This window comes from Podarcis tiliguerta, assembly GCF_965153285.1.
Source record: "Podarcis tiliguerta genome assembly, chromosome: 4".
Lineage (NCBI taxonomy): Eukaryota > Metazoa > Chordata > Lepidosauria > Squamata > Lacertidae > Podarcis > Podarcis tiliguerta.
Window position 1 is genome coordinate 3883709 of NC_139537.1, and position 18177 is coordinate 3901885.

Consider the following 18177-nt stretch of genomic DNA (forward strand, 5'->3'; position numbering starts at 1 on the left):
TGTAGTAGTCAAAACAAAATTTTAAAAAATTAAAAAATTCCTTCCAGTAGCACCTTAGAGACCAACTAAGTTTGTTATTGGTATGAGCTTTCGTGTGGATGCACACTTCTTCAGATACTGGTTCTATGGTACCAGTGTCCATGTTAAGTCTGTTTGCTGTATTATTGTGGGTGACTTCTGTTTCAGTGTATCTGAAGAAGTGTGCATGCACACGAAAGCTCATGCTCAGAACAAACCTAGTTGGTCTCTAAGGTGCTACTGGACATTTTTTATTTATTTATTTTCCCGACTGCGTCAGACCAACACGGCTACCCACCTGAATCCAAAACATGATGTTTTTGTATGCACTTGAAACCAGATATCGCCCAGCCCTTTCCATTCCCACATCCCGGGTTCTCAGCCTTCGTCCCTTGGGGGTTCCCCAGCTCAATATTCCCACTGTTCCTCTGCATCGAGCCAAGAAGTGTCGCCAGCCATGTTTCCGTGGACAGAGCCGGGTTAGCTACACTAACCATGCAGAGCAGAAGTACCATTGTTGCATTGCCCTCATACCTGCCTCTCGTTCCTTTTGCAGATGGCGTCGTGCTGGTCGATCCAGAATACTTAAAAGAAAGGAAAGGTAACTCCGGTGTTTGTGTGTGTGTACCTCAGGCTTTGGGGCTGGGTGCTGCCCTCCAGACCACTCTGTCTGGCTCTTGGGAACCTCCCCAGGTCAGGACCCCTTCCCAGGCCACGCCTTCTCTCCTCGAGCCACACCCCTCGCGGTCCTTGCCCCACAACCTCCGAAAAGGCTTTTGACTGGCTGGAATGGGCCCTTGAATGGTGACAGTGCCTCTTTGCTTGTCTGGATGGAAAGGTGGGCGAGGGGAGGGGTAGAAAACTCTGACCTGCGCCTGGAATGTAGCCTATCCTGCAAAGGTGAGTTTTGCGCCAGTTGCCTGCTTCATTATTTACTTATTGCCCAATTTTCCTCCAAGGAGCTCAGTGTGGTGTACGTGGTTCTCCTGCTCCTCACAACAGCCCTGTGAGGTAGGTTAGGCTGAGTGACTGGCCCAAGATCACCTCGTGAGCATCATGGCCAAGCTGGGAGTTGAACCCCCGTCTCCCAGGTCCTAGTCCAGACCTTTAACCACTACACTACCTGACTTTTGCCTCTGGCATTTCTCACACCTGGCAAAGCGGCCCCCAGAAAGCTTCCCTCTGCTGTCTTGTACTTGCAAAGGCTTTCTTGTTCATTTCTTGTGCACATGGTCCTCCTCCCAGCTTCACAACAACCCTGCGATGTAGGGCAGGCTGAGAGGCAGCGCCCAAGGTCACACCCAGCGTGCTCCGTGGCCAAACGGGAATTCAAACCCAGGCACTCTAACTACTACACCAGGGCCAGGGCCTTCTCAGTGATGGCTCCGACCTGGTGGAATGCTCTGTCCCAGGAGACCAGGGCCCTGCAGGATTGAACTTCCTTCCGCAGGGCCTGTAAGACAGAGCTATTCCGCCTGGTTTTCAATTTGAACTTGTCCTGATCTTTTATTCCCCTTCCTTCCCTCCCCCTCCTCTTCTTATGAAGATTACCCGCTCTGGGATCCCACAGCTAATTCTCCCCTGCTCTCCTCGCTGGCCCAACTAGGACTAATTTAGCCAGCTAGCCCTGGTGATCATCTAATGTTTATTGGTGGATTTCCCCCCTAAATTGATTTTTGAATTCTAAATTTATTGTTATCCACGTTTTATACTGTATTTTATGCTGTTTTTTTGTTGTTGCATCAATTAAGTGTTTTAAATTTGTTAGCTGCTCTGAGCCCGTTTTTTTGAACTGGGAAGGGCGGGATATAAATAAAATATTATATTTATTATTATTATTATTATTATTATTATTATTATTATTATTATTATTATAGTGTATTTTAAAATGGGGTTTTAGAGGTTTTTTTAGGGGTTTTTGAATGTTTTATGTAGTTTTTATGTAGTTTTAAGTAGTTTTTCAATTTCATTGTTCCGCACGGGACAATGACAATAAAGATATCATTATCGTTATCATCATCATCATCATCATCATCATCATTATTATTACACCACACTGCCTCTTGGCAATGTCCGATGACTCCATGAGCTCGGCTGTTGGCGGCTGCCCCATTTCGCATTCTGCGGTTGTGCTGCATCACTCGAAAGCCGCCTTGGGGTTCGGAGGGCAGCGCAGAAACGCGACGAGTCCGACACAAGCCCTGGGCACAGGTGGGAAACGGGCCACTTCCGGCCCTCTGTATTGTCCTCTGCGCCACATGCCTTCCTCTCTGCCCTGCTTGCAGTTTTCGTGACCCTCACGTGCGCCTTCCGCTACGGCCGCGAGGACCTGGACGTCCTGGGGCTCACCTTCCGCAAGGACCTCTTTGTCGCCAACATCCAGGCCTTCCCTCCGGTCACTGAGGAGAAGAAGCCTCTGACGCGGCTCCAGGAACGGCTGATTAAGAAGCTCGGTGAGCAGGCCTACCCTTTTACCTTCGAGGTACGGATCCTTCTTTCTCCCCCTACCTTTAGCTCCCCTCTCCCACCAGCCCTCCTTCGCCAGTCGCTCACCCCAGGCGACATTTGCACCTCACTGACAAAAAATTCTCACAATTGGGCAGCTGCTGGCCCAAGGGCCACCCAAGGGCCACGCTTCCTGCTGGGCGGGACGGGTAAAAGGGGGTTGGGCTAGATGACCCTCGGGACCCCTTCCCACTAGACAGTTCTAGGATTCTGTGAAAAGGGCACCCTTCTGTATGCGGTGCATTGTTAGCCTGTGGAACTCTCTGCCACTGGAGGCAGTGAAAAGAATGGTGGCAGGTGGCTGGCAGGACAGCCAAGGGACCCCCCAGGAGTTTAGCCCTGATCCAGAGTTTCTCACGTTTCGGAGCTGTGCCATTTCTTGCTTTTGACTACTTATGCTATGCTGCAATGATGTCTTTTTTTCATGATGCTTTGAACTATATAGAAAGGCAGCATATGAATAAAAATATGTATGTAGAGTTAAACTATGGAACTCTCTGCCACTGGAAGAAGCGATGGCCAGATGCCTAGGGGACTTTAAAAGAGGATTGGACAATTCATGGAGGAGAACAGGGCTATCTTATGATGGCTACTAGCCAGGGTGGCTATGTTTTGGCTCCATGTCGGAGACAGCAATGGTTCTGAATGCCAATGGCTGGAAACCATAGAAGGGGAGAGGGCTCTGGAGTTCGAATCCTGCTTGTGGGTTTCGCTTTGAGCCACCTGGTTGGCTGCTGTGAGAGCGGGCTGCTCAACTAGATGGACCCTTAAAAAGGTAAAGGGACCCCTAATCATTAGCTCCGGTCGCGGACGACTCTGGGGTTGCGGCGCTCATCTCGCTTTACTGGCCGAGGGAGCCGGCGTACAGCTTCCGGGTCATGTGGCCAGCATGACTAAGCCGCTTCTGGCGAACCAGAGCAGCGCACGGAAACGCCGTTTACCTTCCCCCCGGAGTGGTACCTATTTATCTACTTGCACTTTGATGTGCTTTCGAACTGCTAGGTGGGCAGGAGCAGGGACCGAGCAACGGGAGCTCAACCCGTCGCGGGGATTTGAACCGCCGACCTTCTGATCAGCATGTCCTAGGCTCTGTGGTTTAACCCACAGCGCCACCCGCGTCCCTAGATGGACCCTGAATGAAATGTTCATACATACACAGACTTTGGCATTGTTGGTCAGCCTGGCGACGCTGTCCCTTACGCGGGACATTTTTCCCCTTCCAGATCCTTCCCAACCTTCCCTGCTCCGTGACGTTGCAGCCGGGACCCGAAGACACAGGAAAGGTAAAAAAAGAAAGAAAATGAAATAAAGAGAGGAGTGGGGAAAAGGGTGCTGACGACAGCCCTGGGGAATTGTGGCAGTTTCAAGACATCGTAAAGCTCTTGCACGGAAGGCACAGGCCCCTTCTTTTCTTCACGCTACCTTTCCCCAACCTGGTGCCCTCCGGTTGTGTTGGGCTTCAGCTCCCATCAGCCTCTGCAAACTTGCTCGGCAAACAGGGATCATGGGAGTTGTAGTCCAATGAACCAGGTTGGGGGAAGCTGCCTTAATGCGTTATTTTCGGAGCTCTCTCAGCAGGCTTTTGTTTCTTTCGGTGTGTTCCTTTAAGAGACCACAGTTGACAACAGCGCCATATGCTGGCCATTAATTTCAATGCCATGCAATGCACTTCAGTCCACTTAAGGGTTGCACAGTTCATCATTACATGTCTTTCGGCACCAGGTGAAAATATTCCTCTTTACCCAGGCTTTCGGCCATTAAAAATAATCTATGACCTATTAAATGTAGGGGGGCATGTTATTATGATTTTATTGTGCTGTGTATGTCTTTAATGTTGTGTACTGCCCTGTGAACTTTGGTCAAAGGGTAGAATCATAGAATCATAGAGTTGGAAGAGACCACAAGGGCCATCGAGTCCAAGCCCCTGCCAAGCAGGAAACACCATCAGAGCACTCCTGACATATGGTTGTCCAGCCTCTGCTTAAAGACCTCCAAAGAAGGAGACTCCACCACACTCCTTGGCAGCAAATTCCACTGTCGAACAGCTCTTACTGTCAGGAAGTTCTTCCTAATGTTTAGGTGGAATCTTCTTTCTTGTAGTTTGGATCCATTGCTCCGTGTCCGCTTCTCTGGAGCAGCAGAAAACAACCTTTCTCCCTCCTCTATGTGACATCCTTTTATATATTTGAACATGGCTATCATATCACCCCTTAACCTCCTCTTCTCCAGGCTAAACATGCCCAGCTCCCTTAGCCGTTCCTCATAAGGCATCGTTTCCAGGCCTTTGACCATTTTGGTTGCCCTCCTCTGGACACGTTCCAGTTTGTCAGTGTCCTTCTTGAACTGTGGTGCCCAGAACTGGACACAGTACTCCAGGTGAGGTCTGACCAGAGCAGAATACAGTGGCACTATTACTTCCCTTGATCTAGATGCTATACTCCTATTGATGCAGCCCAGAATTGCACAGGCAATAATAATAATAATAATAATAATAATAATGTTGTTGTTGTTTAGTCGTTCAGTCGTGTCCGACTCTTCGTGACCCCATGGACCAGAGCACGCCAGGCACTTCTGTCTTCCACTGCCACCCGCAGTTTGGTCAGATTCATGTTTGTAGCTTCGAGAACACTGTCTAACCATCTCATCCTCTGTCGTCCCCTTCTCCTTGTGCCCTCCATCTTTCCCAACATCAGGGTCTTTTCCAGTGAGTCTTCTCTTCTCATGAGGTGGCCAAAGTATTGGAGCCTCAGCTTCACGATCTGTCCTTCCAGTGAGCACTCAGGGCTGATTTCCTTAAGAATGGATGCGTTTGATCTTCTTGCAGTCCATGGGACTCTCAAGAGTCTCCTCCAGCACCATAATTCAAAAGCGTCAATTCTTCGGCGATCAGCCTTCTTTATGGTCCAGCTCTCACTTCCATACATCACTACTGGGAAAACCATAGCTTTTACTATACGGACCTTTGTTGGCAAGGTGATGTCTCTACTTTTTAAAATGCTATCTAGGTTTGCCATTGCTTTCCTCCCAAGAAGCAGGCGTCTCTTAATTTCGTGGCTGCTGTCACCATCTGCAGTGATCATGGAACCCAAGAAAGTAAAATCTCTCACTGCTTCCATTTCCTCCCCTTCTATTTGCCAGGAGGTGATGGGACCAGTGGCCATGATCTTCGTTTTTTTGATGTTGAGCTTCAGACCATATTTTGTGCTCTCCTCTTTCACCCTCAATAAAAGGTTTTTTAATTCCTCCTCACTTTCTGCCATCAAGGTTGTGTCATCTGCATATCTGAGGTTGTTGATATTTCTTCCAGCAATCTTAATTCCGGCTAGGGATTCATCCAGCCCAGCCTTTCGCATGATGAATTCTGCATATAAGTTAAATAAGCAGGGAGACAAAATACAGCCTTGTCGTACTCCTTTCCCAATTTTGAACCAATCAGTTGTTCCATATCCAGTTCTAACTGTAGCTTCTTGTCCCACATAGAGATTTCTCAGGAGACAGATGAGGTGATCAGGCACTCCCATTTCTTTAAGAACTTGCCATAGTTTGCTATGATCGACACAGTCAAAGGCTTTTGCATAGTCAATGAAGCAGAAGTAGATGTCTTTCTGGAACTCTCTAGCTTTCTCCATAATCCAGCGCATGTTTGCAATTTGGTCTCTGGTTCCCCTGCCTCTTCTAAATCCAGCTTGCACTTCTGGGAGTTCTCGGTCCACATACTGCTTGAGCCTTCCTTGAAGAATTTTAAGCATAACCTTGCTAGCGTGTGAAATGAGTGCAATTGTGCGGTAGTTGGAGCATTCTTTAGCACTGCCCTTCTTTGGGATTGGGATGTAGACTGACCTTCTCCAATCTTCTGGCCACTGCTGAGTTTTCCAAACTTGCTGGCATATTGAGTGTAGCACCTTAACAGCATCATCTTTTAAAATTTTAAATAGTTCAGCTGGAATACCATCACTTCCACTGGCCTTGTTATTTGCAATGCTTTCTAAGGCCCATTTGACTTCACTCTCCAGGATGTCTGGCTCAAGGTCAGCAACCACACTACCTGGGGTGTACGAGACATCCATATCTTTCTGGTATAATTCCTCTGTGTATTCTTGCCACCTCTTCTTGATGTCTTCTGCTTCTGTTAGGTCCTTACCACTTTTGTCCTTTATTACGGTAATCTTTGAACGAAATGTTCCTTTCATATCTCCAATTTTCTTGAACAGATCTCTGGTTCTTCCCATTCTGTTGTTTTCCTCTATTTCTTTGCATTGCTCATTTAAGAAGGCCTTCTTGTCTCTCCTTGCTATTTTTTGGAATTCTGCATTCAATTTCCTGTATCTTTCTCTATCTCCCTCGCATTTTGCTTGCCTTCTCTCCTCCGCTATTTGTAAGGCCTCATTGGACAGCCACTTTGCTTTCTTGCATTTCCTTTTCATTGGGATGGTTTTCGTTGCTGCCTCCTGTATAATGTTTCGAGCCTCCATCCATAGTTCTTCAGGCACTCTGTCCAGCAATTCTAAATCCTTAAACCTGTTCCTCACTTCCACTGTGTATTCATAAGGGATTTGGTTTAGATTGTATCTTACCGGCCCAGCGGTTTTTCCTACTTTCTTCAGTTTAAGCTTGAATTTTGCTATAAGAAGCTGATGATCTGAGCCACAGTCAGCTCCAGGTCTTGTTTTTGCTGACTGTATAGAGCTTCTCCATCTTTGGCTGCAGAGAATATAATCAATCTGATTTCGATGCTGCCCATCTGGTGATGTCCATGTGTAGAGTCGTCTCTTGTGTTGTTGGAAAAGAGTGTTTGTGATGACCAGCTTGTTCTCTTGACAGAACTCTATTAGCCTTTGCCCTGCTTCGTTTTGAATTCCAAGACCAAATTTGCCAGTTGTTCCTTTTATCTCTTGATTCCCTACTTTAGCATTCCAATCCCCTATAATGAGAAGAACATCTTTCTTTGGTGTCCCTTCTATAAGCTGTTGTAAGTCTTCATAGAATTGGTCAATTTCAGTTTCTTCAGCACCAGTAGTTGGTGCATAAACTTGGATTACTGTGATGTTAAAAGGTTTGCCTTGGATTCGTATCGAGATCATTCTATCATTTTTGAGATTGCATCCCAGTACAGCTTTTGCCACTCTTTTGTTGACTATGAGGGCCACTCCATTTCTTTTACGGGTTTCTTGCCCACAGTAGTAGATATGATAGTCATCTGAACTGAATTCGCCCATTCCCGTCCATTTTAGTTCACTGATGCCCAAGATGTCAATGTTTATTCTTGCCATCTCATTTTTGACCACATCCAACTTACCCAGGTTCATGGTTCTTACATTCCAGGTTCCTATGCAATATTTTTCTTTACAGCATTGGACTTTCCTTTCGCTTCCATGCATATCCGCAACTGAGCGTCCTTTCGGCTTTGGCCCAGCCGCTTCATCAGCTCTGGATCTACTTGTACTTGTCCTCCGCTCTTCCCCAGTAGCATGTTGGACGCCTTCCGACCTGAGGGGCTCATCTTCCAGCGTCATATCTTTTATATGCCTGTTGTCTTTGTCCATGGAGTTTTCTTGGCAGGGATACTGGAGTGGCTTGCCGATTCCTACTCCAGGTGGATCACGTTTGGTCCAAACTCTCCACTATGACCTGTTCATCTTGGGTGCCCTGCTCGGCATAGTTCATAGCTTCTCTGAGTTCTTCAAGCCCCTTCGCCACGGCAAGGCAGTGATCCATGAAGGGGATAATAATAATAATAATAATAATAATAATAATATTGATAATTAGAATAATAGTGTGTTGGTTCCAAGGATCATCAAGGCAGTTTTCCTTTTCTTTTCCTAAGGCCAACAGGTCAAGATAAGGGGAAGCAGAACTTACAACTGGTTTAGGATTTATTATTTATTTTTTTTCATACTACAGTGGTACCTCGGGTTACAGACACTTCAGGTTACAGACTCCGCTAACCCAGAAATAGTACCTCAGGTTAAGAACTTTGCTTCAGGATGAGAACAGAAATCGTGCTCCAGCGGCACAGCGGCAGCCCTCATTAGCTAAAGTGGTACCTTAGCTTAAGAACCGTTTCAGGTTAAGAACAGACCTCCAGAACGAATTAAGTTCTTAACCCGAGGTACCACTGTACTTATACACCGCTTGGTTGTAGGAACAAACCTCAAAGCGGTTTGCGAAAAGATGAAGCGGTAAAACCGAGAAGAATTTAAAACCATATGTTTTTAAAAAGTACAATTTAAAATGCCGAAGCAGATTGAAATTCACATCAAGAGTCTCAGTATCTGGGTGGTTGTTGTTGTTTAGTCGTTTAGTCGTGTCCGCCTCTTTGTGACCCCCTGGACCAGAGCACGCCAGGCACTCCTGTCTTTCACTGCCTCCCACAGTTTGGTCAGACTCATGTTGGTAGCTTCGAGAACACTGTCCAGCCATCTCGTCCTCTGTCGTCCCCTTCTCCTTGTGCCCTCCATTTTTCCCAGCATCAGGGTCTTTTCCAGGGAGTCTTCTCTTCTCCTGAGGTGGCCAAAGTCTTGGAGCCTCAGCTTCAGGATCTGTCCTTCCAGTGAGCACTCAGGGCTAATTTCCTTCAGAATGGAGAGGTTTGATCTTCTTGCAGTCCATGGGACTCTCCAGAGTCTCCTCCAGCACCATAATTCAAAGGCATCTGGGTAGGCGTGTGTAAAAAAGATTTTTTTGAGCAGACACCGAAAAGAGTACAGTGGACGCACAGGTTGCGAAAGTGATCCGTGCGGGAGGCACATTCACAAGCCGCAGTGCCGCATGTGCAGGTCGCGATTCAGCGCGTCTGCGCATGCGCAAAGTGTGATTTAGCGCTTCTGCACATGTGCAAGTGCCGAAACCGGGAAGTAACCCGTTCTGGTACTTCCGGGTTCTGCGCGGTGCACAACCCGAAAACGTGCAACCTGTAGCGTCTGTAACACGAGGTACGACTGTACATCAATAAGCAGGGAGTTCCAAAGTGAAGATGAGCAGAGGTGCTCCTCTTGGTTTCTCCGCTGCCCTCAGAAGTGTGGCAAAAGGCGGCCTGGGAGAGGGCTTCCTCTGTGGTGGCCCCCAAATTGTGGAACACCCTCTCCACCGAGGCTTGCCTGGCACCTTCCTTGCGAAGCTTCTGCCCTTTTATTTCGTGTGGCCTGACTCCTCGCAATCTGCCAAGGATGCTTTAGTTGCTATTTCTGCATTATGGAGTGGGGGGTGGACTAGATGTCCTTTGGGTTCCCTTCCAACTCTATAGCTCAGTGATTCTTTGGCTTAATCTGTTCTTCTGCTTCTATCTGCCATCGTTCTTGACGCTGCTTCTGCTTCCTTCTCTTCCCTCCTAGGCCTGCGGTGTTGACTATGAAGTGAAAGCTTTCTGTGCAGAGAGTCTGGAGGAGAAGATCCACAAAAGGTGGGTGCAGCGACTCTCCGGGTTTTGCAAAGGTAAAGGGACCCCTGACCACTAGGTCCAGTCGTGGACGGCTCTGGGGTTGCGGTGCTCATCTCGCTTTATTGGCTGAGGGAGCTGGCGTACAGCTTCCGGGTCATGTGGCCAGCATGACTAAGCCACTTCTGGCGAACCAGAGCAGCGCACGGAAACGCCGTTTACCTTCCCGCTGGAGTGGTACCTATTTATCTACTTGCACTGGTGTGCTTTCGAACTGCTAGGTTGGCAGGAGCAGGGACCGAGCAACGGGAGCTCACCCCGTCGCAGGGATTCGAACCGCCGACCTTCTGATCGGCAAGTCATAGGCTCTGTGATTTAACCCACAGCACATAGATACATTGATCAGTGAATTCTTACATTTGATATTCTGCAGCAGAGGCCCTTTGAATAGATAGGAAGTACCATAGAATCATAGAATCATAGAGTTGGAAGAGACCACAAGGGTCATCGAGTCCAACCCCCTGCCAAGCAGGAAACACCATCAGAGCACTCCTGACATATGGTTGTCCAGCCTCTGCTTAAAGACCTCCAAAGAAGGAGACTCCACCACACTCCTTGGCAGCAAATTCCACTGTCGAACAGCTCTTACTGTCAGGAAGTTCTTCCTAATGTCCAGGTGGAATCTTCTTTCTTGTAGTTTGGATCCATTGCTCCGTGTCCGCTTCTCTGGAGCAGCAGAAAACAACCTTTCTCCCTCCTCCATGTGACATCCCTTCATATATTTGAACATGGCTATCATATCACCCCTTAACCTCCTCTTCTCCAGGCTAAACATGCCCAGCTCCCTTAGCCGTTCCTCATAAGGCATCGTTTCCAGGCCTTTGACCATTTTGGTTGCCCTCCTCTGGACACGTTCCAGTTTGTCAGTGTCCTTCTTGAACTGTGGTGCCCAGAACTGGACACAGTCCTCCAGGTGAGGTCTGACCAGAGCAGAATACAGTGGCACTATTACTTCCCTTGATCTAGATGCTATACTCCTATTGATGCAGCCCAGAATTGCATTGGCTTTTTTAGCTGCCGCGTCACACTGTTGGCTCATGTCAAGTTTGTGGTCAACCAAGACTCCTAGATCCTTTTCACATGTACTGCTCTCAAGCCAGGTGTCACCCATCTTGTATTTGTGCCTCTCATTTTTTTTGCCCAAGTGCAATACTTTACATTTCTCCCTGTTAAAATTCATCTTGTTTGTTTTGGCCCAGTTCTCTAATCTGTCAAGGTCGTTTTGAAGTGTGATCCTGTCCTCTGGGGTGTTAGCCACCCCTCCCAGTTTGGTGTCATCTGCAAATTTGATCAGGATGCCCTTGAGTCCATCATCCAAGTCGTTGATAAAGATGTTGAATAAGACCGGGCCCAAGACAGAACCCTGTGGCACCCCACTAGTCACTCTTCTCCAGGATGAAGAGGAATCTGTCATGATGAAGTGTTTTGTGGGGATAAATCACAAAAGTCACAAAAGTGATTGTGCTGGTTTTGGTAGTGGGCTGCATGCGCATGAGATCTGCTGGAGGGGCAACCCCCCACCTATACATAAATTCCTGCAACACCTTGAACCCAGGACCCCGAGAAAAGCCTTGTTGGGTCACGCCAAAGGCCCACCCAGAGCCAGTGTGGAGCAGCGGTTCTGGGAAAGACCTGGGTTTGAATCCCCCCAGGAGGCCTACCTTGCAGGGTTGTTGTGATGGATACATAATTTCCTTGCAGGGTTGTTGTGATCTAAACATAATTTCCTACAACCCCCCTCAATGTCTGCTCTCCCGCACCCCTGCAGGAACTCAGTACGTTTGGTCATCCGCAAAGTCCAGTATGCTCCGGAGCGGCCGGGGCCGCAGCCGATGGCCGAGACCACCCGGCAGTTCCTCATGTCGGACAAGCCCCTGCACTTGGAAGCTTCCCTGGACAAAGAGGTATCTTGCAGGCCCTCCTTTTGTGCTTGTTTTCTAGAATCCGCCGGGCGGCTCTTGCTGTCTTCCCTTCCGGGATTGGGTTGTAGTTTGGGCTAAATCCTGACTCCACTTGGAGGCTGCCTGCTTGTTTTGGGCGGACTCTCGGGGGTGGCCTTGCTCAGGGCCTGATTTAGGTTTGATGAGGCCCTAAGCTACCGAAGGTAATGGTTTCCCAAACTTGAGCATCCAGCTGTTTTGGACTACAAATCCCATCACCGGTCCTGATAGCTAGGGATGATGGAAGTTGTAGTCCAAAAACAGCTGGAGACCCAAGCCTTCATCCCACTGCCCAGGGGAGGCTTTGCACGGCTATCCCAGAAGCCAGGACAGCAAGAGGCTATCCCAGAAGCCAGATCCCTCTTGCTGTTCTGGCTTCTGGGATTCAGAATTTTTTTTTTCTTGTTTTCCTCCTCCAAAAACTAGGTGCGTCTTGTGGTCTGGTGCGTCTTATAGAGCGAAAAATACGGTATATTAATAGTGAAATACAATTAAGAAGAAGTGTTATTAGTGAAATACAATTAAGAAGTACAGTGGTGCCCCGCAAGACGAATGCCTCGCAAGACGGAAAACCCGCTAGACGAAAGGGTTTTCCGTTTTCAGAGGTGCTTCGCAGGACGAATTTCTCTATGGGCTTGCTTCGCAAGACGAAAATGTCTTGCGATTCCTGGGGGTTTTTTTTCGCTCCCCACCCCCTTTTTCTAAGGCACTAAGCTGCTAATAGCCTTTTAGCAGCTAATCCGCTAATCCCTTAAGCCGCTAATAGCCGCTAATAGCCGCTAAACCGCTAATAGCGCTAATCCGCTAATGGGCTTGCTTCGCAAGACGAAAAAACCGCTAGACGAAGAGACTCACGGAACGGATTCTTTTCGTCTTGCGAGGCACCACTGTATATGAATAGTGAAATCATTATTAAGCTCTAACTTAACATGATTTCTGATTCATAACAAACTTAATGGAAACACATTGGAATTTGTAAACACAGTTTACAAAGACTCATAACCTAGTCTCTAGAAACTTGCTATAACATGAAATAATAATAGGAGTAAATATATGATGCAAACTACTAATAAGGATAAATAGCAGAATTTAGGCACCCTATATATAGAAAGGAACAAAGCAGTGATATTTTAGGGAGCAAGCGGGGCTCATGACTTACACCATAGGAGCCTACACAACACAAAACACTGTTGCTGTATGTAGGTTTGTTTGTTTCTTATCTTATATTCTGGAAAAGTACTTCGAGTTTTTTCCCCCTTAATTTTTTGGGGGGCCCCCTAAGCTATATCTTGTTTAGCTTATACGTAAATCCGGCACTGCGATGCCTGCTTGTACAGGGGACTCTTGGGGACGGTCTCGCCCCGCAGACCTTGGCCCCGCAATTGCGCTTCTCAGTTGGGGCGCTGCTGATGGAGAACTGCGTGCCCCGGTGCTTAGTTCGTACACAAAACGGGACTTTTAGTGTTGCTCCTTCAGCCCTCTGGAACAGTGTTAATTTAGCAAGCCCTGAACAACTTAGGGCCAGGGCACCGCAGAGATCGCCTGAAGCCTTATATTCCAGCGAGTTCACAGAGATAATCTGCAGCACCCTTGTTGGTCATTCCCCGAGTCCGTGAGCCTTTAGTGTCTTTGGCCTAGCCCTGTGGAACTCTGTGCCACTGGAGATCCAGCAGGCAACTTCTGTGCCAACTTTTAAATCCCTGCTGAAAACTTTTCTGTTCCACCCGCCTTATGCAGGCAATTAAGAAGTCATCCACCAAATAAAGAATGGGGAAAATCTACAATCTATTTTTTTTTGGGGGGGGGGACTATTGTAAACAATTACACACATTGGTAGGATTGACAGAAAACTTGTAGTAAAAATTTGAACTATGGAATGATAAAGGATTTATAAGAATAGGGCTATGAAACAGATGCAGAGGGGGAAATCATTATATTAGGATCCACAATATGGGGAGGGAAGTCAAAGGGGATTTTATGTTTTTATTTCGCTTAGAAAATGCAAAAATAAACTTTTTTAAAAGAGAGATTTCTCTTTAAAAAGAAAGAATACATACTTCACAGGGGTTAACTGATGTATTTCTATAACTTTGTAATTGTTTTTATTGTGTGGTTTTATGTTTAATTGCTGTAACCTGCTTTGATCTATTTTTTATGACACAGCAGAATACAAGTTTTATAAATTTATAAAATGAGAGAGGTTTTTAATCAGGAGGTTGGATGGCAGTCTGTCTACGCTTTTTTGCAATCAAATGGTATATAAATTTTATGAAATGAAACAAATGAGTAAAACAGACTTCATTAACTTCTGGCTGTGAGGCGGTTTATAAATCTGTTAAATAAATAAACTCCCATGGTGATTCTTTCCAAGAGTGAATTGCAAGGTGCATCTGCCGGAATTGTCAGATTGTGACAATTCCTAATTCCTAAAATCTCCTCCCTGAGGACTTGTCGCTTGTGTTCTCTGTAGATTTACTATCACGGGGAGCCGATCAGCGTCAACGTTCACGTGACGAACAACACCAACAAGACGGTGAAGAAGATTAAAATCTCAGGTGAGCCTGGATGCCTCTCGGGCATCACTTACCTTGTGGGTGGGTCAAAGGAGCAACCAGGCAAAGGAGAGGTGGCTTGAGTTTTGGGGGCTGCCCCCCGTGACTTGGTTCCAGCCCCAGTATACCTGGAGGAGCGTCTCCACCCCCATCATTCAGCCCAGACATGGAGATCCAGCTCCGAGGGCCTTCTGGCGGTTCCCTCACTGCAAGAAGTGAAGTTACAGGGAACCAGGCAGAGGGCCTTCTCGGTGGTGGCACCTGCCCTGTGGAACGCCCTCCCATCAGATGTCAAGGAAATAATCAACTATCTGTTTAGGGAAGCTTTTAATGTTTAATAGTCTACTGTATTTTAATATTCTGTTGGAAGCCGCCCAGAGTGGCTGGGGAAACCCAGCCAGATGGGCAGGATATTATTATTAATAATAATAATAATAATGCAGTGGTACCTTGAGTTACAAACGACTCAGGTTACAAATGCTTCAGGTTACAAACTCTGCCAACCTGAAAGAGTTACCTTTAGTTGTGAACTTTGCCCCAGGATGAGAACGGAAATCGTGTGCCAGCGAAAGCACGCCTCTAGTTAAGAACTGTTTCAGATTAAGAACGGACCTCCGGAACGAATTAAGTTCAAAACTAAAGGTATCACTGTAATAATAATAATAATAATAATAATAATAATAATAATAATAATAGGCATTATTCTGAACAGTGGTTTGCACACCCCACTAAGGAAGATAATAACACAATAAAATTCAAAACCACTGATCTAATGTCCTCTCTCTCTCTCTCTCTCCCCCTCTCTCTCTTTCTTTCTTTCTTTCTTTCTTTCTTTCCTTTCATTTGCAGTTCGCCAATACGCAGACATCTGCCTCTTCAACACAGCCCAGTACAAATGCCCCGTTGCAGTGGAAGAAGCAGAGTGAGTATTGTCGTTTGGCTTTCTCCATCCACGTGGGCACCGTGTAGCAGGCAGGACTCTGCCCGCAAGGGGCTTACAGTCTGAAGAAGCCCCAGCCAACATGTCCAGGAAGGATAGGGGCTGTGATTAAGCAGCGTTTCGAGGGCACCAGGTTGGGGAAAGTTGGCCTGGAGCCTGAGAGGCAAAAGTCACCAGAGGGTTGACTGTGAGGAAGCCAAGCTTGCTTTGATTTTGTTATGAGTTGAGGTGAGGACTTGGGTGCTCGGCTGTTGGGGGTCACCATCTTGTAATGCCATCTTGGGAGTTTGGGAAGTCTTGGGAATTTGGGAAAAGTTCACGTGCAAAATGACTGCATCTGCATCATGCACTGAAAGCATAACTGTACTGTTTTAAATCGTCATGTCTTCCCACAGTGAATCCCGAGGGCTATAGCTGGCCAGGGGCGCAGGGAGTTGTTGGAGGGCCTCTGTTCTCCCCACAGAGCCACAATTCCCAGAATCCCCTAGGAAAGAAGGATTGAGTGCAGAACCGCCCTGAAAGGGAGCACTTCACACTGCAACACTTCGTTGCAGCGCTAGTATAAACTGATAAAATTTCAGGTCTCCAAGTGCCAGGACTAATGTAGGCAAAACAACAACATCCAGGTACAGGATTTCAGGGCTCTGAGGTGTGTAGAAGTACCAAAGAACACCCCACAAAACCTTAGGAAAAACCCTTGAAGTAAGACCCCTTCCTGCCCCCAAAAAACACAGCCCAGTGGGGAATTAACCACACACCGTGGTAGCAGAATGCCAGTTGGCCATTTGAGGGACAAACAGAATACTTCACGGTTGAGGAAAGGGAAGAGAGTGGAATACTTGGGAGATAGCGCTGCACGCTGCAACATCTTGTTGCAGTTCCCTCCTACTGCAACCAGGCTTCCTGCTGGGAAACATGGCTGCCAGGCAGCTGCAGCGATGTGCAGTCGAGGTTTGAGCCCGCTGCACCTTGTTCTCTTTCTCTCCCCCCCCCCCAAATAATCTTTATTAGTTTTCCGGTTACATACTCCACATACACATAATGTATAGAATCATAGAGTTGGAAGAGACCACAAGGGTCATCGAGTCCACCCCCCTGCCAAGCAGGAAACACCATCAGAGCACTCCTGACATATGGTTGTCAAGCCTCTGCTTAAAGACCTCCAAAGAAGGAGACTCCACCACACTCCTTGGCAGCAAATTCCACTGTCAAACAGCTCTTACTGTCAGGAAGTTCTTCCTAATGTTTAGGTGGAATCTTCTTTCTTGTAGTTTGGATCCATTGCTCCGTGTCCGCTTCTCTGGAGCAGCAGAAAACAACCTTTCTCCCTCCTCTATGTGACATCCTTTTATATATTTGAACATGGCTATCATATCACCCCTTAACCTCCTCTTCTCCAGGCTAAACATGCCCAGCTCCCTTAGCCGTTCCTCATAAGGCATCGTTTCCAGGCCTTTGACCATTTTGGTTGCCCTCCTCTGGACACGTTCCAGTTTGTCAGTGTCCTTCAAAATGCAGTGTTGCATTTTACATTTATACTTCCTCCTAAGTGCTGACTTCCCTCCTTCCTTCTTCTGGTGTTTTATATCACATATAATTTCATGGCATTATTTTCATCCATTTTGTATATTGTTATTCATTTTCCATATCTGCCCATAGTACGGTGGTACCTTGGGATGCGAATGTGATCTGTTCCGGAGCCCCGTTCGCATCCTGAATGGAACATAAGATGGTTTTGTTGCTTCCGCGCATGCGTGTGATGTCATTTTGAGCATCTGCGCATGCGCGAGCGGCAAAAGCCGGAAGTAATGCACTCCATTACTTCCAGGTTGCCGCGGAGCGCAACCCGAAAGTGCTCAACCTGAAGCACATTCAACTCGAGTTATGACTGTATAACCACAAACAAATAAATCCTCCTGTTTATACAATTCTTGTTGTCCGTCTGTATTCATTTACAACTACAGTGGTGCCCCGCAAGACGAATGCCTCGCAAGACGGAAAACCCGCTAGACGAAAGGGTTTTCCGTTTTGGAGGTGCTTCGCAAAACGAATTTGCTATGGGCTTGCTTCGCAAGACGAAAATGTCTTGCGATTCCTGGGGGTTTTTCCCCCCTCCCCCCCTTTTCCCCAAGCCCCTAAGCCGCTTAACAGCTGTTCGCTAAGCCGCTCAACAGCTGATCGCTAAGCCGCTTAACAGCTGATCTAAGCCGCTAATAGCCTTTTAGCAGCTAATCCGCTAATCCCTTAAGCCTTTAATAGACGCTAATAGCCTTTTAGCAGCTAATCCGCTAATCCCTTAAGCCTTTAATAGCCGCTAATAGCCGCTAATAGCGCTAATCCGCTAATGGGCTTGCTTCGCAAGACGGAAAAAACCGCAAGACGAAGAGACTCGCGGAACGGATTCTTTTCGTCTTGCGAGGCACCACTGTACTGTTAGTTATATTAATCTCTTTATACATTTCGCCTTGCGCCTTGCTGTTTTTCACCAATCTGTGGTTTTATCCCCGTCTCCAGCGACGTGGTGGCTCCCAGCTCCACCTTCTGCAAAGTCTACACGTTGACCCCGTTCCTCGCCAACAACCGGGAGAAGCGTGGCCTCGCCCTGGACGGGAAGCTCAAGCACGAAGACACCAACCTGGCCTCTAGCACACTGTGAGGTTTTTTCCTACCTACCAGCAGTTGGGGGGAGGGGCAGCCAGGTTCCCTAGCTGAGCAAACTGGGGGTGGAGTTTGGTGTTTTCTGTTTCCGTGTAGCACCCAGAGCTAAGCAGTTAAGAAAGAGAGGCT

General features: G+C 47.3%; 1 protein-coding gene across 4 annotated transcripts in view; it reads left to right on the top strand.

Moving 5' to 3' along the window:
* Window positions 1-18177, top strand: part of ARRB1 (arrestin beta 1) — a 143281-nt gene that overhangs the window by 108421 nt on the left and 16683 nt on the right. For all 4 annotated transcript variants that reach the window (XR_014510194.1, XM_083436625.1, XM_083436623.1 and 1 more), the window contains exons 4-11: window positions 575-619; window positions 2304-2500; window positions 3747-3806; window positions 9855-9922; window positions 11727-11862; window positions 14369-14453; window positions 15300-15372; window positions 17905-18042. Coding sequence is in view for 3 of the 4 variants with exons in the window: in XM_083436625.1 (XP_083292751.1) it covers window positions 575-619; window positions 2304-2500; window positions 3747-3806; window positions 9855-9922; window positions 11727-11862; window positions 14369-14453; window positions 15300-15372; window positions 17905-18042 (802 nt within the window). In the remaining variant the exon portion in view is untranslated. The remainder of the gene's footprint in view (window positions 1-574; window positions 620-2303; window positions 2501-3746; window positions 3807-9854; window positions 9923-11726; window positions 11863-14368; window positions 14454-15299; window positions 15373-17904; window positions 18043-18177) is intronic.